Genomic DNA, 25,896 nt, shown 5'->3' on the forward strand with positions numbered 1-25,896 from the left:
ATCCAAATTTACAGATGACAAAGTGTTAGAAGGCACCATAAATTGTGTAGATGGGAGCAGGAAGATACAAAAGGACTTAGACAGATTCAGTGAGTGGGCAAAACTGTGGCAGATGGAATTCAATGTGGGATAGTGTGAGGTCATGCTTTATGGATCCAAAAATAGCCCAACAGAATATTTTCTAAATGGTGAGAAATTAAGAACTGTGGCAGACCAAAGGATTTGGGTGTCCACAACAACAACAACATTACATTTGTATAGCGCCTTTCACATCGGGAGGACGTCCCACATACACAAATCACTAAAAACAAGCTCACAAGTACAACAAGTTATCATCAAAAAGACTAATGGGATGTTGGCCTTTACTCAAGGGGGCTGGAATATAAAGGAGAGGAAATTATGCTTCAACTATATAGAGCATTGGTCAGACCCCATCTGGAGTACTGCATTCAGTTTTGGGTCAGCACCTGAGGAGGGATATATTGGCTCTGGAGGGGTGCTATGCAGATTCACCAGAATGATACCAGGGCTTCAAGGGCTAAATTATGAGGACAGGTTGCATAAATTTGGTCTCTATTCTCTTGAGTTTAGAAAGTTGAGGGATGATCCGATTGAGGTTTTTAAAATAACAAAGGAAATCGATAGGACAGATACAGAGAGGCTATTTCCTTTGATTGGGGAATCCAGAACAAGGGGGCATAATCTTAATATTAGATCTAGGCCATTTAGGAGTGAAATTAGGAGTCAGTTTTTCACCCAAAGGCTAGTGGAAATCTAGGACTCTCTCCCCCCAAAAGCTGTGGAAGCTGAATCTGTTCACATTTTCAAGACTGAGGTGAATAGCTATTTGTTAGGTCAGGGTATTAAGGGATTCAGGGCAAGGGCGGGTAATTGGACTTGAGGTACAGATCAGCCATGATCTTATACAATGAGTCTGCTGAATGGCCAACTCCTGTTTCTATGTTTCTATAATTAGGTAAGCAGGAAGCATCCCTTTAGGGAGAGGATGTGCATTCCATTCCAACAATCCATCTCTCGAATCTCCAGGTGTGTGGGATGCAGGGAGTTCTCAGTTTGGTTTGGATGCTTTTAAGCACGTGATGGGTTTCCACTTGGTCCAGCTGTCAAACAAAATCTGCAGAAAAAAGGCACATAAGGAATAGTACTGTACTTCTGTGATCAGGATTGGTGAGCACACCAGAGAACAGTTTGAAGATTTTGAGTCTTGTTTACTCGAGTCAATTAGAGGAAATGACTCTAAACAGCAAATTACAGTATCTGCCTGAACAAAGTGTGATTGATATTCACAATTAACGTATCAACTAGTATGCAGGATTGTGACTGTAATCTGCACTATCATTTGATTGGCAGTGAAAACTCTATTAACTTCCTGGAGTATGACACAGGGGCTTTCCATGAGCTGTTGCTACTTCATTTTGTTCTGGTTTTCGATCGACAAGATGTCAACACAAGGGCAGCAAACAGAAAAACAATACGACCCAAATGATCAGACTCTGAAATTTGTGAAAGGGAAGGATGAAATTACAGGTAACTTTATTAGCCTCAAGAGCAGAAGTAGTTCTCTCGATTAAGTGCAGAATGGTTATGTTTTAAGTAACCTTTAGAATAATATCCTATCATTTGCTTACCTTTATAGTTGCAAGAGAAACAATCATGGATACATATACAAAGATAGAAAAGTTAATTTAGATTGTTTGTAAGGACATTCGCAGTAGGCTTTTTGCATTACTATCACTTTTGATCTCCACTTATTTATCTATAAAATAGACTATGAGGCAAAATGCGCAACAATTTTCAAAGGTAATGGTCACAACTTTGGCAACAATCTTGAAAGGAGACAAGAATAGCTATGACAAAATCCAGTTCAGTCACAGCTTTTTGACTTAAATAGTTTTGCCTGTTTGTCAGGATTGCAATTAATACAGGAATCATTTTAGACATAGAAGTTAATGTTTAATAAAGCTCAGAAGCTCAAAGTCCCAGTAATTGACAAATATTTTTTCCCAGCACTGTTTGGAATCTGAAATGTGGCTCTTATTTTCCTCCATTTCAGGAGATGACGACCCTAATACTTTAAGAGCAGAAATGTCCTGTGGACATGCAGTGGATCCAAATTCGCTCACTGCTTGGTGCCGAAGCCTTCTAGATCGGGTAAGCATTTTTAAACAATAATTGACTCATGTAAAACTACAACAACAACAACTTGCATTCATATAGCGTCCTTCATGTGGGTAGTGTCCCGGAGCAGTTATAAGTGGCGGAGTCTGACACCGAGCCAGGGGGAGAGGGAGTGGGGAGGTGACCATACGCATGATAAAAAGGGAAAGTCTTTAGGCAGAATTTGAAAGTGGGGAGGGAGGGGGCAAAGCATAGGGATTGGGGGAGAGAGTTCCAGAGTTTCGGGATGTAGTGACTGTAAGCACGGCCGCAGTTGATGGAGCGGAGGGAGCGAGGGACGAACAGGAGGCCGGAGTCAAGCGAGCGGGGCAGTGGGTGGTGGAGCCTCGGGGGTGAGCAAGTCGGAAAGGTAGCGAGGTGCGAGGGCATGAAGGGAATATGAAAACAAGACAGAGGATCTTGAAGTCGATCCGTTTGGAAATTGGGAGCCAGTGCAACCTGGCAAGGCTGGTGTGATGGGGGTCCGGTATTTTGTGCGGGATACTATATGGGCGGCGGAGTTCTGAATTAACTGTATTTTATGTATGGTGGAACTTGGGACGCCAGCAAGGAGGCCATTTGAAAAGTCCAGCTGGTAACTGACAAAGGCATGGATGAGCGAGTTGACTACTGTGGGTACAGACAGAGGCAGGCAATGTGTCGGAATGCTCGATGGCTAGCATTAGATTTTATGCTAGATTGAGATCAGTTTTCTTGCTTATATGTGCTATCACAATACTGCAAGTAGGTTTCACCTCTTAAAATTCTGTCATTATGTATTTGTATTATCATTTATAAAGGAGGTGAATGGAGGCATTAAAATAGACACCGTTTCCCCAAAATTGTGCTAATGATACATTGAGAAAGTTAGTTTTTTTTAATGTATATAGGATGGCATAGGTCACTTCCAAAAACCAAAACTTGCACCATAGATTTAACAAAACAAGGTGTATTTTAACAAGAAAGTTCTACCTCTATTCATGCATCTTCTCCAGACTCATGTCTCACATTCCCAAGCCAATGCCTTTATATTGGTGCCCAATTGTCCCTTAGTGCTGGTGCCCAGTTATCACGTCCAGCCCAGGTTAGCTCCCTTTGCATGTAAGTTGATAAACATAAAATAATCATAAAAGGCAGTGACAGATTTATCCCCTTGTCACAATGTAACATAAGTTAGGTTTTACCTGGAACCTTTTCTGCTGAAGGCACTCTCTAGTCTGTCTCATATATTATTCCATTATTACATCCAAGTAGCCATTCTCCAAGTGCAGGTCTTCTCAGTGAATCTTGCCATGTTATTTGGGGCTTAAACCACAACTATGTAACCCAGAGGCAAGCGGCCTACCAGTTACACCAGTTGATATCATAGATCAGCTATCTCAGCCCAGAACATCAGACTTTCTATGATTTTATGGTTTACTTTCACTGAACCAATACTTTATTAAATAACTTATCACATGTAATAATAATAATGATAATAATCCTCGCTTGTTCTAGATGTCTCAACTCGCTTCACAGAATAGACTGTAAAGCGAATTGACTATATTTGTGGGCAAAAATGAATATTGCATTTATTCTTTGAACTGCAGGGTCAATATAAGTTCTTCTGTCCAGCACTGAAGAATGGAACTACATCAAAATGTGAGAAGAATGGCCATATCAGGAAGTTCGCAAATTGGCTGTACTGAGCTGTGAAGAACAATTATATTTTGAGGAAACAGTTGCTCAACTGGCTGCCGCTGAATATTGTGAATATAAATCAGTAGGTTTCAAGGGGAGACTTTTGAACAGTAATATACAATAGATGCCAAAAATGAAAATAATAAGCATGTACATTAAGTAAGGGCCAAGATCATTCTTTTAAAATACTGTATTTGAGGTATTTAAAGAACTGATAATACAATACCCAATTCTATGTTACTTGTTTAAAGTGGTAATGTGGTCGCATCTATTAAGTTTCAAAGAACGACTAAGTATATAAAAAATCAAATGATCCTCAATGCTATTGCAAAATAAGGTACTGTTGAACATGAAATTCACTAAATACCTTTCTATTTTTCTTGTCAGTGCCCAGGATGTAAAACGTTTGTCGAACGCTGTGATCTGACAAATCTGAATGTCAGATGCAGCATCTGTACCACAGAGAGAGGAAGTGTCTATGACTTCTGTTGGCAATGCATGAACACGTGGAAGGGACATGGCCCACGATCTGATCGGTGTGACAATGAAGGCTGCATCAACCAAGAACTCGAAATACTAAAGGACTGTCCGTTAATGAACTTACCAGAAACAGAAGTGAAACAATGCCCTTCCATTCGTGCTTGCCCAACCTGTGGCAAACTTATTGAACATAACCAAACTGGATGTAAAAATATAATATGTATCAGATGTCATGTTGAATTTTGCTTTGCCTGTCTAGAGGTTACCACTGAATGCCTGAAGAACAAACCAGATTCATGGTTTGATGTCTGTGCCAAGGCGATTGCACCAAGGCAAATATCAATTCCAACCTGGAATCGACATGGATGAAATATCAAACTTACCCTTAAATATATATGAAAATATGACAGTTATATTAACATTCAAGTTATATAAATGGTGCATATATTAACAGATGGTGAAAAATCATCCAAGCCCAATTATGTGAATTTATATATAAGGTATATTTGCCTGGGTACCATTACCATGGCCTCTCCTATGGCGAGAATGAAAAAATGTGGAGAAAATAATTTCTCATAATGGGGTAAAATTCAAAATTCAAGATAAACAACAAATATATTTGTTCAATGTTACTTCATTTGGCATTAGTCAAACAACAGGATTAACTTCTTTCAGTGCATGCTTTTATAGTAATTGAAAACAATAGTTGAATATTACTAACCGTATGACAGCTAACTTATGTGAATTAGGCAAATTTTCCTTTCTTGTCTAGATGGCCAGATAACTTAGTACATTCATATCTATGTGAAAGATTTAGTGCATAACCACAGTAATTATTCTAAACATCAATGTTGAAAATTTTCTGAGATAAATGTTAACTTGAAAACTAGAAATAAATGATTGACATTTTTATATATTAACTGCTTATGTTGGAATTATTGATTCTAATTGTCTGTGCTGAATTCATTTATAGAAGCGTTCTTTCCAATTCTACACATTCAGGAGGATTCCAACAGACTTGAAAGATTTGCTTTTAAGATATTCTTCAATTATTAATAAATGTTTCATTTGTTAGCTGGCTTTCATGTCCGGATAACATCTCAAAGCATTTCACAGGATTTATTAGAAAGTGTAGTCACTGTGTATATGGTCAATTACCAACAGAGTCAGAACAATCTCTGAACTGCCTTCACAAGTCAACAACTTAAAGAGATCCTGTGCTTTGTTGAGCTAATACTAGCCACACAAGATTTTGATTATATAGCTTTGTTATAATTAATCAGATCTACAATATTATTGTCAATTCATTATGATATACATAATAAAATGGACTTGTTGACTAATATATCAGGTCTCAGTTCAAGTCTTTGAAATTTCACAATAAACTCCTACCAATGTGACTACACAGCTGAACTGATATCTGTAGTCATTTCACTTACTTCATAGGTAGAGTGGGATAGGATTGTGGGGGGATTTGAAAATCAGTACAAGGAATCTCATTCCTCCGATAAAGATTGGTAGGGATTGGGGCAAATGGTGTGTCGAGCATTGTGCGAGAAAGAAATTGGAGAATTCTCGAGCTGTTTAAACCCTTGGAAAGTCAAAAAAAATCTGCAGAAAAAAGGTACATAAGGAATAGTACTGTACTTCTGTGATCAGGATTGGTGAGCACACCAGAGAACAGTTTGAAGATTTTGAGTCTTGTTTACTCGAGTCAATTAGAGGAAATGACTCTAAACAGCAAATTATAGTATCTGCCTGAACAAAGTGTGATTGATATTCACAAATAACATATCATCTAGTATGCAGGATTGTGACTGTAATCTGCACTATCATTTGATTGGCAGTGAAAACTCTATTAACTTCCTGGAGTATGACACAGGGGCTTTCCATGAGCTGTTGCTACTTCATTTTGTTCTGATTTTCGATCGACAAGATGTCAACACAAGGGCAGCAAACAGAAAAACAATACGACCCAAATGATCAGACTCTGAAATTTGTGAAAGGGAAGGATGAAATTACAGGTAACTTTATTAGCCTCAAGAGCAGAAGTAGTTCTCTCGATTAAGTGCAGAATTGTTGTGTTTTAAGTAACCTGTAGAATAATATCCTATCATTTGCTTATCTGTATAGTTGCAAGAGAAACAATCATCGATACATATACAAAGATAGAAAAGTTAATTTAGATTGTTTGTGAGGACATTCGCAGTAGGCTTTTTTCATTACTATCACTTTTGATCTCCACTTATTTATCTACAAAATAGACTATGAGGCAAAATGCGCAACAATTTTCAAAGATAATGTTCACAACTTTGGCAACAATCTTGAAAGGAGACAAGGATAGCTATGACAACATCCAGTTCAGTCACAGCTTTTTGACTTAATTAGTTTTGCCTGTTTGTCAGGATTGCAATTAATACAGGAATCATTTTAGACATAGAAGCCAATGTTTAATAAAGCTCAGAAGCTCAAAGTCCCAGTAATTGACAAATACTTTTTCCCAGCACTGTTTGGAATCTGAAATGTGGCTCTTAATTTATTCTATTTTAGGAGATGACGACCCTAATATTTTAAGAGCAGAAATGTCCTGTGGACATGCAGTGGATCCAAATTCGCTCACTGCTTGGTGCCGAAGTCTTCTAGATCAGGTAAGCTATCTTAAAATATAATTGAATCATGTAAAATCAAAGGAGCTATATCAGTTATCTGAAAAAAAAATTGATTTTAATGCTAGAATGAAATCAGTTTTTGTGTTTATATGTGCTATCACAATACTGCATAAAGATAGGTTTCACCGCTTACGATTCTGTCGTTATGTATTTGTGCAAATAAATGGTATTGCATATTCATCAATAAAGGAAGTGCCCCCAAATTGCACTAATGATACATTGAAAAAGTTAGNTTTTTTAATGTATGTAGGATGGCATAGGACACTTCCGAAAACCAAAACTTGCACCATAGATTTAACAAAAAAAGGTGTATTTTAACAAGGAAGTTCTACCTCTATACATCCATCTTTTCCAGACTCACCTTTCACACTCCCAATATACAATACACCTTTATATTGGTGCTCAATTATTCCTTAATGGTGGTGCCCAGTTATCACGTCCAGCCTTTGTTAGCTACCTTTACACGTAGGTTAATTGCCAAAAATCATAAAAGGCAGTGGCAAGTTTATTCCCCTGTCACAATGCAACGTACGTTGGGTTTTACCTGGAACCTTTTTTCCTGAAGGCTTATTAGTGAATCTTGCCATGTTATTTGGGGTTTAAACCCACAACTATATAACCCAGAGGCAAGAGGCCTACCAGTTGCACCAGTTGATATCATAGATCAGCTAACTCAGCTCAGAACCTCAGACATTCTACGACTCTATGGTTTACTTTCCCTGAACCAATACTTTATTAAATAAGTTATCACATGTATTTTGTATTTATTCTTTGAACCGCAGGGTCAGTATAAGTTCTTCTGTCCAGCAGCAGTGAAGGATGGAACGACATCAAAATGTGGAGCAGAATGGTCATATCAGGAAGTTCGCAAATTGGCTGTACTGACCTGTGAAGAACAATTATATTTTGAGGAAACAGTTGCTCAACTGGCTGCCGCTGAATATTGTGAATATAAATCAGTAGGTTTCAAGGGGAGACTTTTGAACAGTAATATACAATAGATGCCAAAAATGAAAATAATAAGCATGTACGTTAAGTAAGGGCCATAGATTATTCTTTTAAATTACTGTATTTGAGGTATTTAAAGAATTGATAATAAAATACGCAATTCTATGTTACTTGTTTAAAGTGGTAATGTGGTCGCATCTATTAAATTTCAAAGAACGACTAATTATATGAAAAATCAAATGATCCTCAATGCTATTGCAAAATAAGGTACTGTTGAACATGAAATTCACTAAATACCTTTCTATTTTTCTTGTCAGTGCCCAGGATGTAAAACGTTTGTCGAACGCTGTGATCTGACAAATCTGAGTGTCAGATGCAGCATCTGTACCACAGAGAGAGGAAGAGTCTATGACTTCTGTTGGCAATGCCTGAACACGTGGAAGGGACAAGCCCCACGATCTGATCGGTGTGACAATGAAGGCTGCATCAACCAAGAACTCGAAATACTAAAGTACTGTCTGTTAATGAACTTACCAGAAACAAAAGTGAAACAATGTCCTTCCACTCGTGCTTGCCCAACCTGTGGCAAACTTATTGAACATAGCCAAGTGGGATGTAAATATATGAACTGTACCAGGTGTCATGTTGAATTTTGCTTTGCCTGTCTGGAGCTTAAAATCGAATGCCAAAAAAGCAGACCAGCTTCATGGTTTGATGTCTGTGCTAAAGGGATTGCACCAAGGCAAACATCAATTCCAACCTGGAATCGACATGGATGAAATATCAAACTTACCCTTAAATATATATGAAAATATGACATTTATATTAACATTCAAGTTATATAAATGGTGCATATATTAACAGATGGTGCAAAATCATCCAAGACCAATTATGTGAATTTATATATAAGATATATTTGCCTGGGTACCATTACCATGGCCTCTCATATGGTGAGAATGAAAAAATGTGGAGAAAATAATTTCTCATAATGGGGTAAAATTCAAAATTCAAGATAAACAACACATATATTTGTTCAATGTTACTTCATTTGGCATTAGTCAAATAACAGGATTAACTTCTTTCAGTGCATGCTTTTATAGTAATTGAAAACAATAGTTGAATATTACTAACCGTATGACAGCTAACTTATGTGAATAAGGCAAATTTTCCTTTCTTGTCTAGATGGCCAGACAACTTAGTACATTCATATCTCTGTGAAAGATTTAGTGCATAACCACAATAATTATTCTAAACATCAATGTTGAAAATTTTCTGAGATAAATGTTAACTTGAAAACTAGAAATAAATGATTGACATTTTTATATATTAACTGTTTATGTTGGAATTATTGATTCTAATTGTCTGTGCTGAATTCATTTATAGAAGCGTTCTTTCCAATTCTACACATTCAGGAGGATTCCAACAGACTTGAAATATTTGCTTTTAAGATATTCTACAATTAATAATAATAAACATTGCATTTGTTAGCGCACTTTAATGCCAGGATAATATCTCAAAGCGCCTCACAGGATTTACTAGAAAGTGTAGTGACTGTGTATATTGTGGGCAAATGGGGTGTACTTGGCTTTTAAAGTGTCCAAGCTGGAAAATGTAAATACATTTTCAAAAGAATTAGGATGAAGGTTATTCAGCACATCATCATCCTTGGAAAGTTCCCAGAACAATTATACCAAATTGTAGTGTAGTCACTGTGTATATGGTCAATTACCAACAGAGTCAGAACAATCTCTGAACTGCCTTCACAAGTTAACAACTTAAAGAGGTACTGTACTTTGCTGCAGTAATACTAACCACAAATGATCTTGATTCTATAACTTTCTTCTGATTAATGATTTCTATAATATTATTGTAAAGACATTATGATATTTTGTACATAATAAATTGACTTGTTCATTAACGTATCCGGCGTCAGTTCAAGTCTTTGAAATTCTCAATTATTTTGCGGGTGAATCAGAGAAGGTGAACAGTAAGATTGTGAAAGATACAATCTGGCAGTGTGTGTGGAGGGCTGAAGACTAGGGTTTGCCAGTTTGCCCACAGCAACAGTAATGAAGTGAGTGACCAATATTTTATTTGGAGGGAATTGTTGGCCAGGACACAGGGAGTAGCAGGAAACCTCTGAATGTCTATAGTGAGGAGGTGTTATCAGACCAGGAGATGGAGATAGTCACTATAGAGTTCCACAATGAAGAGCTGAATAATATGGAGTTCTGGCTGAAGAGATATTGCTGGGTACTGGGACTGCTGATAAAAGTTACTGACCAGGACTCTGTAGGATGGAGCAAAGCAGTGGTGGGTCTGTTTGTTTCCAGATCGTCAGGTTCTGGGAGTGGTAAAACACTTGCCATACACAAGTTGAGACCAGAAAGCTGGACTTGTTTTAAAAGAAAAGCTCGACACTGTGAATGGGAATGGGAAGATGGTAGAATAAGGTATTCTGCTAGAGATACAATAAAATGGCTTCCTTCATTCAAACCTCTTGTGATCTTATGCACAGTGAAATGGACGTTTGGTTCAGATTGGGTCAATTGGAGAAGTTGTTTTGTTGAATTGCAGTTATAGTTAACATTCAGTTTTGTTTTCAGGCTCACAAGCCATTTACAGGAATCGCATGGGGGAGGGTGGAGCAGGAAAAACTGTGGTTTCTGCAGTTTCTGGTAAATTAAGATTGAACAAAATTTTTGAAAACAGTCTGGAATTAAGGCTTAATTTTGAAGCTGGTTTTCCATAGTTCTATTAGGGTTCTGCTAAAACCCAAGACCATTTCTAAGATTCTACACAAACTTTAAATCTTAAGACAATGGCTTTAACATTAAGAATACGAACAGACCAAACTTCTGTGTTCCTATTTCCTTTTTATCCCTACTCAAAACAAATTATTTCTCCAGTTTATGCCCCTGTGTTCTGTGTTAGCAATCTGATATATTTGTTATTTTGCTAAATTTTCAACCTCTGACGTGGTCAGGCCATCTGAGAATCTGCAGTGTTAATGCACTATGCTCGAAAACAATTAACCGAAACTGAAACTAAATTACATTTTTATTTGCTGCAGACGTGTGCAGAAGTTTGCTAAGAGAATGGCGATCGTTGAAAGGTTTTCTTTAAAAAATATTTGTGGTACTAAAAGGTTCGGCACCACCATGCTGTGGTTCAATGGTATTGTCGCTGTTGGATGCATATACTTTTTGTTTTGGCGGTGGAAAGGTGAGGCTAGAATCTACTTAAAAGTTACTGACTGGTAGGAACTCATTCAGTTTCCTTTCTATTAATGCTGGGAAATGTGATGACTGAATTGCTGAACATTTTTTAAATTCGTCCAGATATAGAAAGTTTCATTCTGAAACTCTTTGAAATGTGCTCCCGGTTAAATATACCACAAGTATTTGCTTGTGCAATTTGTGACCAGCTGCCTTCTTTAATCCACCTATGGCTGGAATCGAACATGTAACACCCTCTCTCTCTCTCTGGAGGGACATGTCCATAGAACAATAGAAACAACAACAAAAAATTTAGCTTATTGCCTTTTACCCTGGGAGGACGTCCCAAGGACTCGAGAGGGTTGGGGGCCAAGGGGGTGGGGATGAATAGGGGTCGGGAAGACCGAAGGCACGGTCAAAGAGGAAGGTCTTGAGATGGACCTTGAAGGAGGCAAGGGAATGGGCAAGGCAAAGGGATTAGTAATAATAGTAACAATCCCTGCATTTGATATAGCGCCTTAATACATCGTTGACACATCTCAAAGTGTTTCACATAATATGTTGCAAAGTGAATTGACTGTGTTTTACCCACAGTAATTCCGAAACATTGCCCGCTTTTGCCTTTACCTCTACTCTCAAGCCCCCGAGATACTCACCCATTTAAAACATCCATCCTTGATTATGTCAAAGTTCTGTTTGCCAGACTCCGCAGTTCTTCTCTATACAAGCTGTAAACTATCCAGAACTCTACAGCCCATGTCCTCTCCAGCACCAGGCTCCTGTCGCCCCCGTTCTAAATCTATTTTCACATATTTTACAGGAGCAATTAAACGAATGTGGATGAAAATAAAGGATAGGAATTCTTTCAAAATACAAACACCAGGTAATGTGGAAATAGCTTAATCATTTTGGTGTGCCATGTAAGCTTGAGGTTCTACTGAAACCTCATAGAAATAATGGAAATCCTCTTCATAAAAATGCCTGTTATTTGCCAATTTGTCATTCGGATGAAATATACTAAACCCCGGTTGGCTGGACCAATGGGCTGAGGTCCGGACCAGTGAGCTGGAATTTGCGGTATTTGTCGGTATTGTAATTGTTTGAATCCTGCGAGCTGAATCTGCAGGATTCAAACTGAGTCAGAGTGGATATCCCGTCCCACTAAGTAAGCACTGTGAGGCAGGGGCGCATGCTAATAGAGGCAAGCTGGGGAAATTTTTCTGTGAACATTTCTGGATCGGGCCCGGTCTGGCAAGCTATGAATTCTGGACACTAGGAGTCTGGTCAACTGGGGGTTTGCTGTAATTTAAAACTATTCACAAACATCCACATAATGTCTCCCAGGCAGGGCAAAACATTAGGCAAGTTTCCTTACTCCACACGCCTTTATACCAAGTAAGTAGGAACCTGGTTGTTAGTCGATTGGCGGATCGCTTTTCCTGGGGTTAATAATCCCTTAAAGAAAGGAAAACTTACAAAAATAATAATAATGTGGTCACTCAATCCACGACTGTTTGTGGGACACTGCTGTGAGCAATTGGCTGCCACGTTTCACCCACAAAATATACAGTTAATTCACTTTACAGTATATTCTGCGAAGCGCTTTGAGACGTCTCGAAGACGTGATAAGGCTGTATATCAAATGCAAGGATTATTATTATTATTATAGTGAGGAGCTAGCATCAACAAACACTTGTTGGGACAAATAGCTTAATTCCATCCTATATATTGTGATAATTACATTAACCCACTAAATATGAACAATGGTAACATTTCATCTTCATGCTTTGACTGTTAGATAGACCTATGCTTCATCCTGAATACCACAATAAATATTGGAAAAGAACAAGTATACTTCAGTAATATCAATGCAAATATTTGCAAATAATACAAACTAATAATAAATTATTCTACAGCTAGTTGAAAAAAAACTTCAAGCAATTAAATCCATGTTCTTATAATTATTGTGCCTAAATGTTACTGTATTCTTTATAACTTTCAACATGAATAGTAATCAATATGTTGCAGCATCACTGCAGATTTAACATGGCAAATGTATGCTGCCATAAGGCTTATTGGATCTCATCAAGACTTATTTTATTTATTTTTTAAAAACAGTTGGATTGATTAATCAAGGAGCCACTTGTTATTTGAACACACTGCTTCAAATATTATACATGACCCCAGAATTTAAAAATACCATTTGCAAGTAAGTAATAAAATTATTTCGCAGAATTAAAACAATATGATTTGTTGAATCTGTAACAACTTTATAGAATCATTAGGGTAGACTTTCTATTGGTTGCTAAAGTCTATAACAATGGGAGTACACGCTTGTTATGCAATGGTCTTTCCTCATTTTAATGTGTGCATGCCAACAACATGAGTAACTTTAAGTTCAGAAGAAATTATGTTGTAATTGGTTAGATTACTATATCTTTATCTCCAAAACTCGTGTTGGATTCCTATCCAAATTCTATTTTGAAAAGTGTGTTGGTGGAATTGTTGGTTTTGTCTCTGTGTGTGCATGTGCATTCATTGTGTGTGGCAATGAGTGGGTGTAGACTTGTACATTGTGTGTGCGCATGTGTGTGGACGTGTGCATTTGTGGGCTTGTGCATGAGTCAGTGGGGATGTGCTTGTGGATGCCTGGTGCATTTCCTCTCATCCCCTTAATACATCGAATAACTTACCAATGCTCACACTGCCTGAGTTCAAAAGTGAAGAATGGTCACCTGTGTGAGCTGTTTGGGAATCATGTCCAATGTGAGGCCTTTCCTTCAGGAAAGGAAGGGAGAAATCCCTCATATCAATATTTTCATAAAGCTTTCATTCAGATAAAGGGGTTCCTCATATGTGTTCTGATCCCCATCCGATCAGCTGCCACATATCACTGTGTGATCTTGCCAGGATTTCATGTTGTACACAGTGCTTTATGCTCCAGTGGGCAGACTTGGTCTTGGTCCTGTTTCCTTCCACCCCCACCCCATCCCATGAAGGCAAATAAACATTTTAGTTTGACTCTGCTGCATCACGACTTGAACGGCTAAGATGAGTGCCGCTTACAAATATACTGGACATACAGCTGTATTTTTCTCATGCTTGTTAAAGTTAACAAAGATTTTGCAGCATTTGGACCAGAACCCTTATTGCTTCAATTCCCCATTTCTGAAAGGACAAAGGTTTAGGGTTGCAATGAGGAATTTCAGGACAAACACAAGGAAATATTTCTTTATCAAGAAGCTAATTAATGAGTGTAACAGATTACCAGGAGCAGTAATTGAGACCAGCATACTGGACTCATTTTAAAAACAATCAATGCAGACAGTATTATGATGTTCTTAAATTGTAACCAGAATTATTATTCCTCAATGTTAATATTCTGTTTTTTATGTTCCCAGTTTAGAAACGGATAACCAGATTATATGTCAGTTAAAAATCATGTTTGAGAAATTGCAAAAGAGCAAAAAGGCTGTAGAAACACACAAACTGACCACAAGCTTACAACTGGATGGTAAGGAATAGGTGTATTTTGATATCATTATGATACAAGAAGATTTTTTTTAAAAAGGCAGTTCAACATCACAATGGTTGTTTTCATTTGTCATTTATGATTTAGCTTTGTGTAATTAACGAAATAACATTGTACCATTATCTTCATCATCAGTATTAAGACAACAAGATATAGCAGATTTTTTCCTATTTCTGATGCATGAAGTGAACACTTATATGGATCAGGATCAAACTATTTTGAAGGTAAATAAAATTAATAGAACAAAGGTAATGAGAAAGTCATATATTTTCACTCCAATACTTTGAGGGATAAGAAAACATACTGTATGAATGACTTGTAACAAAAATTTACAAAGAACGTACAGCATGGAAACAAGCTACTCAGCCCAAACAGTCCATGTCAGTGTTTATACTCAAACAATTTTCCACCTATTCCTTACTCCCTCCCATACCTTTCTTTCCCCCTCTCCTTCATGTGCAGGTCTAACTTCCTCTTGAATGCATCTATTAACTGATTGTTAACTACCACTTCAGGTAGCGAGTTCCACAGTCTTCCTATTCTCTACGTAAAGTAGTTATGCCTAAACCTAGATATCAGGTTTAATCCCCAGCTGTCCTTCCGATGCCTGACAAAGCAAAGTTTCCTCCATCTCTGTCACATTGCCCATGTCCGACCATACCTCACATCCAACGTAGCCGAAACTCTCATCCGCAGATTCCATTGAAATCTCTGGAATTTCCTTGTGTAGGTGGGATGCAAGGAACTCTGTTTGGTTTGGATACTCTTAAGCATGGTGGTGCTTGATTATATCTGATACATAAAGGGTTTCTGCATCCGGTGAACCAAAACAAAACCTGCAGCAATGTTTAATGGGTCAACAGCCTATATTGTAATCCATCCATGTGGAAGTTTTGCCTGTTTCTTATCTTGAAATGCCTAACGCATGTTCCTCTAACAATTTTTTTAATCCAAGCAGTAAATCTAGAGATTGAATGGCTCAGGTTACGAAATCCGGGAATCTAAAGATGCATAAAGGCAGCTCAATTAATAGTTGTTTATTTGTATAATGTTTTACAATACAAGTAGTAGCAGAAGAACACAGAAAAGAATAACAAAGGTTATTCTACACCCTCCGATGTAAGCATGCTACTTGGATGTTTGACTAATTACTGACTCCACTTCCGATGTTACAAATCATTCCATCAATACTAAACATCAACAGGCAGTTCGATTTTGAGACTGGGAACATCAAAGCTCAAAAGAAAGACCTTTCTGTGGTTTGTTCATGGTTCCAATAGGTTCTGCAGATGGGATCATAATACTGTCCTTATTTGCAATGTTTTAGAATAAAACTGTGTGATTATCATGGAAGATGCTGAAGATTTAACATTCTTGGATACAAATTGAGCATTCCACACACCATCTTTGGCAATGTCGGCTTCTAATTGGATTTCCCTTCATAATCAAGTAGCACCTTTATATCCCTCTTTGGTTTCGAAATTCAATAAAACATTCTTCAGCAGATCCGCTGTTTTAGAAATTCACTAATCATAAGAAATGACGTAATTTATACCCAACCATCTCTTACTTAATACTTAATCTCTTTTCTGTTGATACCTGAAAGAATGTTAAAACCGTAGCTTTAATGTTGAAGCCTGTATTGTATTTGTGTTTGGTGTGTATCTCCTTTCTCTTTTCACTAGTCTTCTCACCCTTCCCGGACAATAATAATCCAGTTGCATAATATACAATCTGGTGTCATGGTTAGGTGTACACTGAAGTGCAGCAGAGACGTTCCACTCAATGTTCCACTACCCCAGAAGTGGAATATTACTAACCTGTACTCGGTAAATGATCCCTCCCTTCCCCTTCCTAAACAATGTGGTTAACATTAGGAACTCAGCAAGGCTAAGCATCATGTTACTTGGATGTTTGACTAATTATTGATTCCGCTTCCAATGTTACAAATCGGCATTATATCAATATTAAACCATATATTCTACCATCCTGTGATGTTGCACATTTGTATGTTGCATAAAACTGCATTTTCTTCATTTTGCTGATTTCACTACATGCTTATTGTGTTCTCGCTGAAAAACATGGGGAATGACAATATTCTATCAACTATATTTTTAGTTGTTTGTACAGCTTAAATTTTTATCTTTGCTGGTTTCAATGCATTGTTGAACTCTTTTTTGTGTGATACCAGGTTTAGTTAACATTTATTTCTGTACAACTATGGCATGATAAGCAAATACCTTGAACCATATTTTATACACCACATGTGCACGCAATAGGATATTTTGATATGAAAAGCAGATCAATCATGAGTTGAAATCAAATGGTCAGTAACAAAAAAGCAACAATTTGATTGAATATTTTCAAACCTAATGGTAGGGTATTCTTTAAAACAGAGAAAACTGGAACTGCACAACAGGTTGATCAGATGGTTGGAATCTGATGAAGTACATACATTTTAATGATTTACTTTCTTAGAATTGTGCCAACTACTGATATACCATCTTTTCCAATTTGGATAGACTAAGGATAGTTTGTTCTTTTTAGTGTTTGACTTGCACATTCAGTCATTGAAAAAAGGTTCCTATATACACTCACCAATAAATGTCCTTCAGTTTTATCAGATCACAATTGGTCATGAAATGAAATGTCAAGAATGCAATGCTAATTATAAGAAGGAATATCCGTGGCTGACTATCCCTTTACCCATTTGTTCATCTTCTAATAAATTTAAACACTTGGTAAGTTTAAAAAAACAGGGTAAGTATAAATATTATATTCAAGTGACTTATTATCGTCACATAATATTGATAATAATAATGATAAAGGTCTCCTTCAGTGCGATGTCTGGTATAACTAATAATAATTGTTAATAATAATGATAACATTCATAATAATAATACTTTTTGCATTTAATATAATGCCTCATACCCATGGAATTCTTACATTGTTCCTAAGATTTGGTAATAATAGTAATTCAGTTTTAAATTAATTCAGATTCTACAATATTTACCGTTTAGGAACATCAGGTACTTTCAATTTTTTATTTGGTAACTGAGCCACTATACCTTTGGCTATTACATTTAAAAAAATCTTCTCCCAATTTAAAATCTGTTATGTACCTTTTTCACTCCCGCCGCCTCTGGAGTTCGAAGTTGTTGCTTCATGTCTCAGATTGTGAGCTCCCAGGTGAGGCTGTCGCTTTAGCAGGAGTGCTGCATTATTTTAGGTATTGTTCTTCAGAAGGGATGTTATTAACTCCTAGCAAATGATTTAAGGTTTTTTTTTGTAAATGACAATCTACTGAATCTACTGAAAAACTAAAAGATACAATGATAGGCATAGCTTGGCATTGAAAGCGCTGTCTGGCAAGTTTGTCCAGCGAGGAAAGACCAAATTGATTAATCCATAGGTAGCTACTTGTTTAGCATCATGCCATGGAACATTTCTATGGCATGTTACTGATTTTGTTACTTTCTCTCTCAAGGAAATTGCTTTAGATGAGTTTCTGAAATGGGACATTCTGAATGGTGACAATCAATGTTATTGTGACATTTGTAAAGAAGTGACTGATACATCCTCAGTAAGTATGGATTGCAATATTAGTAAAATATGTCGATAAATTTGTAAATCAAAGGCATATTTCATTTCAGTAAAATATACACAGAAATATTAAAGTATCTTGCAGTTCTCCCAGATCACAATATTTAGTACATATCCAGCCCCACTTGGAGGATTCCGTGTTGCTCTGCTATTCCTTCTACAATAGGGATTGGAGAGAGTATAATAAAAGTCCATCAAATTAATATTTTATATGGAATTAGATATCTGAATTATGAAAAGTGAATGCCAAACTAGGATTGTTTACACGGGAGGAAAAATGATAAATGAAAAATGATCTTTTTAAAGTTTTATAGACTCTAAAGTTTTGTAAAAACTGGCCTCCAAACAACAGTTTTGATGTACAAATTGAACATCTAGGATAAACTATTATATTCAGATATGGACAAAAGAAGCTTAGAGTTTTTCTGGAAGTTCAGGATAATCCTGGTGTAGAAGGACTATTTCACTGCAGAAACCAAAAATGTAACTCTTATCTGCCATTATTCCTTTGAAGGCTTTTTTCATCAACTTATTCTTGTATTTTGCAGAGATACCATATCAAAGAGCTGCCCCAAATTCTCACAGTGCAGCTACTAAGATTTCACTTTGACACAACAAACAGATGTTATCAAAAGTTTGATGACTGTATTGAGATCCCACTGACACTGATGTTTGAGGAATCGAGGGTAAGATATTTATTATGGTGTTTATTACACATTTTACTTCTACGTAATAGAAAAGCAAAATGCATAATGTTTGTTGATTTGTTAATAGATATTTAGAAAGGGAAAGAAAATCCTGAGATAGAACTTTCTGTTCAAAGTAGAAGAAATAAAGCTGATGGAGTTATAAAACTATTAACAAAAAATCCTTAGTTTTCTATGGAATATGAAGACGAAGATCAGGACCAATGAAGCAGATGGGTCTTGGAGTGGAAGGTTCATTTTAATGTAGATTTTCAATCAGTTTTGGAACAAGAAACATAAACAGAGTGAAGGGGCAGTAATTAGATATAGGGGTTTGTTAATTTGATTGCTTTACAGATATTTTTAATATTCATACAGGACAATCCCAATGAATGGTGTCTAAGTTCAAGAATCAATAAGGTAAGTTAGAATCCAGTACAGTAATTATCCAGTATTGGAGGCATCTCTGGGCAATGATGGGATGGAATATTTTGTTTTATTTGATTTCAATGCTACACATTTTACTTTTATAGGATCAATTGCATTGATTCCCATATGATGATTTGAGCTCACGTGCTAAGCCAACAGTGCATTACTTAGGCATTGCTGTCCTTTGATTGAGCCATTCAACTGAGGTCACATCTGCTTATCCTGGACTCTCATTTAAGCCTTTCATCTGGTTCCTTACCAAGGCTGTTTTTCTTTATTTCCTCCCCCTCTAACTCACTCCAATGCAACTGAAACCCTCGCCAGTGTTGTAGTCTACAACAACAATAACAACAACAACTTGGATTTATATAGCGCCCTCCATGCCGGACGGCGTCTCAGAGCGCTTCACAGTAACAGATCCTGGGGCCGAGCCGGGGGGGGGGGGGGGGGGGGGGGGGAGGAAAGTGACCAAAGGCACGGTCAAAAAGAAAGGTCTTCAGCAGAGACCTGAAAATAGGAAGCGAGGGGCGAGACGAAGGGAGTGAGGAAGGCAGTTCCAGAGCCTCGAGGCATAGTGGCTGACGGCACGGCCGCTGAGGGTGGAGCGGAGGACTTGGGGGACGAGGAGGAGGCCAGACCCGGAGAAACAAAGGCAACGGGCACTGTTTTGAGGTGAGATGAGGTCAGAGAGGTCGGGCGGTGCAGAGGAGTGCAGGGACTTGAATACAAGGGTGAGGATCTTGAAGTCGATCCTCTCTGGGATAGGCAGCCAGCGCAGTCTGGCAAGAACTGGGGTGATCGGGGAGCGGAGTTTGGTGCGGGTGAGAATGCGGGCGGCAGAGTTTTGAATAATCTGGATTTTATGGATGGCAGTGGAGGGGAGACCTAAATTCCAGTCTAAACTCTGGAGTTCATTTCTCTAATGCCTTCCTTACCGGCCTTCGTAAATCAACCCTCCAACAAGCTCCAGATCATCCAGAATTTTGTATTCTGTACCATGGCTCAGAGGCCCATCAACACCACCCTCACCAAGCTTCACTGGCTTCTTACTTGCAGCAGAATAACTATAGGATACTCATTTTATTTATTTCCACCCCACCCCCCCCCCCCCCCCCCCCCCAGGTCCTTGTTTCACTCTGCTTCTGATCTCCTGTGATCTGCTAATTCAAATCTGTTCCACATTTCCCATCCCGCTATTAGTGGTTTAAGCTTTCAGCCATTTTGACTCTGTTTTCTGGGTCTCTATTCCTAAACCTCCCTCCCCACTTTCAAAGCCTTTCTAAGAACCTACCATTTTCACTAGGTTTTCGGTTACCCTCCTCCTGCCTCCCCCCTTAACTCCCATCATACCCGCTGTAACGCCATCTCTGTGAAGGACGACAACATTTTTTACTATGTGAAAGGCATTGCATAAGTGCAAGTTTTTGTTGAACCAAATCCTGAAAAAGAACAAACTTCCTGGTGGGAAAAACATTTTAAAGCTACGGTTTTCAAATGTTGCTTACAACATCCCTTGTCCTCTACTCCATAATTGTCAGCAATTCTTTCAGTCAATATGCCCTGAATCTCTGCAACTCCTTGCCTCAATCCTTCTTTCTTGTCCCCTCTGCACATCTTCAAATCACACATGAAAACTTTCCTCTTCAGCCATGCCATCAGTCACCTTCTCCCCACCCGATCTCGCTGTCAAACCATGCACTGTTAAGCTCCCAGGCATTACTTACGTAAAGGGCACTATATAACTACAAGTTGTTGTTGAAGTGTCGTTTTTATTTCTGTTAAATTAAGAATGGAATTTTTTTTATGAGTCAAGAAACAGTCATAGTTAACATCCTTGAGGGGAAAAAAACACACTTGGGATAAAATTTACAAGGTTTGAAGACTTGAAAATAAATCTTAAACAAGAATGGTCCACACCTTCATATTATCAAATTAAAGTCAACTGAATTATTTCCGCAAATACCTCACCATCAAGTATTCTCTACTGTTTACTATTCTCCAGTGTTGCTTTCCTCTCCGATAAGAATTTCATTCTCCTGAGATCTCAAATAACAATTCCTTTACTCAACAACAGGAAAGCCCAGATGAGTCATTTTCCACCCTATTAGGAACAGTCCAACATCCCCATCAAGAATCAAAAGTAGAAGCAGCTGCTAAAGAAAAGCTGAAGTCGACAAAGGTACATTTGTTTTCATTTTCTTTTGGCCAGTGCTACGATTCCCAAAAGGCATCTGGCACCTCATCCAAATGCCCATTATTCGATGTTAGTATATTTAGTGAGTGTATGTGTCATCTGACTTGCCGACCATCACTGTTAGAGCTGATTCTATTCTTTTCACAGCCACCCATGCACGTTTTTCAGCAGGTGCCATTTAATAGCTATTAGGAAGCTGCAAACCCAGGCTGATGTTTTACCTCCATTGCCACATGGAAAACAATATATATATATTGTTATATATATTCAATCCATTGCATTTATTTAAAGGGTATAACATGTTGTTTTTAAACTTGAGCACAAAGTGTTTTTGTGGAAATTGATGTAATTAATTTTTCTATCTTGGTTAGTTTGACAAAATATACAGCAATCATTTGCCACTTCAAATGAATGCACATTAGAATATCACCAAAGCATTTTTAAAATGTGATTTGTATGCATTATAGTGTGAATCTCAATTGCATTACCAACTTAAAATTATGTAAAAAGAATCTTTGAATTAAGTTCAGAATTGATGATAACAGTAATTAAATATACAAAATGATTTAGCTGTTTTATTTCTCGCTTGCTTTTTAGGAGTTTGAACTATTTGCAGCATGCTATCACGAAGGAGTGTATGGATATGGTCACTATCATGCTGATATTAAATCAACTGCTGATGTCTGGTACAGTTTTAATGATCAAACTGTTGCTAAGGTACAATGAGAATTACCGCATGGCACCCAGCAGATGTGAAATGCTGAGTGCCTCCTCCCAAAGAAGGGATGAAAATCAAATAGGAAATCAGCCCGAACTGTTGTACTAATGCCCCCCCCTTTAGATGCACAACCTCAGACAAAACCATCGACTTGTCTTTTGTGTTAGGGATTATGTGTAATCGGATGCAAATTAGACAAAGCTATTTAAAAATAGTGGACAAATTTAAATTTGATTCAACAAAGGGAAGACAGCTGATGCATCATGATAGTGGATTTTATAAAGTATTTTAATTCTTTCAAATACCAGAATATGAGATTAACTTAACATAAGAACAGCTCGATGAAAAAAGGCCAAAGATCCATCTAGTTTGCCTTCCACCTTCCTGGTGGTCGCATGCACATATGTCCCAAACTACATATGCACTATATCCCAGAATGTTATTTCCTAAACGAAAACTATCTAATCTGTTTGAAAGAATCAACACTTCCTGCTTCAACCGTCTCCATAGGGAGCCTGTTCCACAGATTCACTATTTGTTCACTAAAATAGTGTTTGCATAGATTTGTTCTGAATTTACTCCCCTTCAATCGCAGGCTGTGTCTTCTGGTTTTACTATTCTGGGCAATTTGAAACAGCCTCTCATGATCTATATTTTCTAGCCCCTTTAGAATCTGAAAGACAGCAATCACAGCAATCATGTCGCCACTCAATCTTCTCTTTTTCAGTGTGAACATGCCCATTTACTTAGTCGCTCCTCACAGTCCAGTCCCTCCATTCCCTCAATCATTTTGGTTGACCTGCTCTGTAACTTCTCGATTTCTCCAATATCCTTTTTGTACTGCGGCGACCAGAACTGTACACTGTTTCACATGAACAGTTGAACAGGTTCACTCCTTCTGTGCTGAGGGATCCTGTGTTTCCAATAAGTGATGTTAATATCCCATGTAACTTATTTAATTGTAAATGTAAAAATCTGCTTGTAAATTTTGCAATTGTATGGGTGGCTAAGGGGCTGTGTGAATTTGGTATATTGGTATAGATTGTAAAAGAGGATAGGGTGGGAGTCTCGCAAATGTTTTTAGATAATCCACATTGGATGGAATTTGACTGGATTAATATGATTGTTCTTTAATACTCTTCTTCTCTTTCTTGTTAAGCTGAGCAATGTGCACCCAAACAGGTAAGCTTAAATTATTTAATACTTTGTTTTAATAGCAAGCAGATTTTTTTCCGGTTTACTCGACTATCTTTCCATTACAGCATCGAAAGAGAGAAATTGCATTTTATAGTATCTTACATCAAAATGTTTCCAAGTACTTTACAGATAATTGTTGTCAAGTGTGGTGTTTGTAAGCAAATCTGGCAGCCATTTTGCGCACCACAGTGTCCGGCAAATAGCCACAATTACATTTGTAATGGGTGAAAATATTAGGACATCTCAAAGTGCATCACAGGATTTATTGCAAGTGTAGTGAGTGCATATTTTATGAACAAACATAGCAACCCTGAAGTTGTGTCCTCTTGCTCTGCTGCCCCCTACACGGTTCCACTTGCGACATTCCTTTACAAGGCTGATTTGTCTAATTATTGTTCATAGCTTGTTCTTCCATCTTTGGGGACCTTCATCATTGCTGTCCTCTGCACTACCTCTAGAGCCCGAGCAGCCTCTTATCTGGTGGCAACCAGAATTGTACCTTTATACATTCGCTTCATTGTACACTGTACGTTTGTTTTGGTTTGTTTGAAATTTAAACTGCTGAAACATTCTTGAATTTTTTAGAAATAATTTTATTTTTATAGATTCAACAAGTCCTACCTGATAATGTACAGAAGGAAGAATGCAAACAAGTCAGGTAATTACAATGTGATTAGAGTGCAATTTCAATGTGTTCTATTTACGTTAGTGAATGATGAATGTATAAAGTATTTACACACATTGTGGGCCAAAAGTTGAGGTGTTCCTTCAGGTGTTCCTTGTGGTATTGAAGACTTAATTTTGGTTGCATAATTAACACCACCCTTTACCTTTCCTCATCACGTTACTTCCAGCCTCTGATTCCTTCATCTCTCCCTGTCAACTGGCTGTTGCCTGATCCCTGACTGTTCAGCACCTTGGGAATGTCCTCCCAATGTGAAAGGCACTTTACAAATTTAACTTTGATGTTGTTTTTGTTACAAAACTTTTTTTTTTAAAAATCGGCAAAGTGAGTAAAGGTAAATCCTTAGGAAGGAATTGATGGGTGTTCCTTAATTTATTCCTTGTGTTAAAGAACGGGTAGGTAATACTACTGATATGCCCTATTTTTCCTTAATTAATTTTAAATTCATTCATCTTTAAATGACATTGAAACTTTCCCTTACCATTCCGATCTATTTTGATTGCTATCCTCTCCATCCCTTTATTGGATTGCACGCAATTGGAAATGATCAATGCAACAGATGTGTTCTCAATCCTCCGCAATTTTATTAAAAACAGATACAGCACTTAAGAATTTGATACATTTTCCATTTTGTAGCATAATAACAACTAACACCTGAATAAGCAAACTGGAAAGATTGCTGAGACCGAGAAAGACAGAGAAATGAGTGCAATGTTTTATGGAGTAATAGCGAACATTAAATAAATCTTTGTTTGTAGTTATGCATGAATGAATTTGCCAGGTTTCTCTGTTCTGTAGCTTGTGGGCCTCACATGAAAAGGCTAGAGGGGTATTTGGAAATTAAATGGTGCCTCATTCAGAAAACAAGTTTTCTCTTTCTATTCTTAAGATACTGAACTGATCAAATTATAGGCACTAGAGCTTACTTGTTAAAAGCTCTTGTTAATCGTGGAGTTGTAATTGTTTAACCTTTTGTTTTGCAGGATATTCTTAAATCACGGTGGATTATAAGGTGTTATGCAAGTTATCATGCATGCAAGCTGTCAAGCAAAGAAAAGCAAATGTTTGACCCAGATCCATAGCATCCACTGATTAGATTATACTGCTTTGTTAACCTCCCTTAAGAAATGGTTTATTGCTCATACAAACATAGCTATACTAATGTATGTACATGGTGTTGAATATTAATGTACTTTGGTATTAAATATTTTTTAAAGAGATTACCCCATTGCCTAAAGGAGATTTTTCCCCTTCTGCCAGAGAACTTTATTGAGTTCCTCTCTACGACATCCTCTCTACCTGTGACCAGGGCTCCCTCTGTCTCCTTGTCCTCCTGGACCTCTCTGCCGCTTTCGACACGGTGGATCACGCCATCCTCCTTCACCGCCTTTCCTCCGTCATTCACCTCAGTGGGACCGGACTCACCTGGTTCGAGTCCTACTTCACAAACCACCAGCAGTACATCTCCACAAATGGCTTTTCCTCCCGCTCTCACCCGGTTACCTGCAGAGGAGCCCAAGGATCCATCCTTGGCCCCCTCCTCTTCCTAATCTATATGCTCTCTCTTGGGGATGTCATCCGCAGACATGAGTTATACTTCCACATGTATGCGGATGACACTCAACTCTATTTTTCCACCTCACTTTGCGACCCCCAGTCCCCTGATGTTCTGTCAGCCT

General features: G+C 37.7%; 2 protein-coding genes across 6 annotated transcripts; both read left to right on the top strand.

Moving 5' to 3' along the window:
- Positions 1–1,434: 1,434 nt before the first annotated feature.
- Positions 1,435–9,285, top strand: LOC103175115 (uncharacterized). 2 transcript variants are annotated; one of them, NM_001292851.1, is given in 4 exon segments: positions 1,435–1,548; positions 6,889–6,986; positions 7,790–7,966; positions 8,273–9,278. In NM_001292851.1, coding segments are annotated over 4 exon segments (825 nt in total). In that variant the 5' UTR covers positions 1,435–1,460; the 3' UTR covers positions 8,735–9,278.
- A 1,299-nt stretch (positions 9,286–10,584) lies between these two features.
- LOC103175117 (ubiquitin carboxyl-terminal hydrolase 47-like) lies at positions 10,585–25,440 on the top strand. Of its 4 annotated transcripts, XM_007887879.2 has the most exons (15): positions 10,585–10,633; positions 11,029–11,180; positions 11,994–12,056; positions 13,292–13,382; positions 14,575–14,687; positions 14,841–14,929; positions 17,321–17,446; positions 18,193–18,288; positions 18,857–18,994; positions 19,373–19,414; positions 21,498–21,602; positions 22,215–22,334; positions 23,495–23,517; positions 24,138–24,190; positions 25,201–25,440. In XM_007887879.2, the coding sequence occupies exons 2-15, from the start codon at positions 11,054–11,056 to the stop codon at positions 25,209–25,211; spliced, it is 1,197 nt and encodes a 398-aa protein (XP_007886070.1). In that variant the 5' UTR covers positions 10,585–10,633; positions 11,029–11,053; the 3' UTR covers positions 25,212–25,440. The 4 variants fall into 4 exon arrangements, with proteins under 4 accessions (XP_007886070.1, XP_007886071.1, XP_007886072.1 ...); XM_007887880.2 differs by lacking the exon at positions 11,994–12,056 and having other exon boundaries at positions 25,201–25,257; XM_007887881.2 differs by lacking the exon at positions 25,201–25,440 and having other exon boundaries at positions 22,215–22,303; positions 24,138–24,167.
- Positions 25,441–25,896: the final 456 nt, after the last annotated feature.

Source organism: Callorhinchus milii, unplaced genomic scaffold (assembly GCF_018977255.1).
Source record: "Callorhinchus milii isolate IMCB2004 unplaced genomic scaffold, IMCB_Cmil_1.0 Scaffold11, whole genome shotgun sequence".
NCBI classification, from domain to species: domain Eukaryota; kingdom Metazoa; phylum Chordata; class Chondrichthyes; order Chimaeriformes; family Callorhinchidae; genus Callorhinchus; species Callorhinchus milii.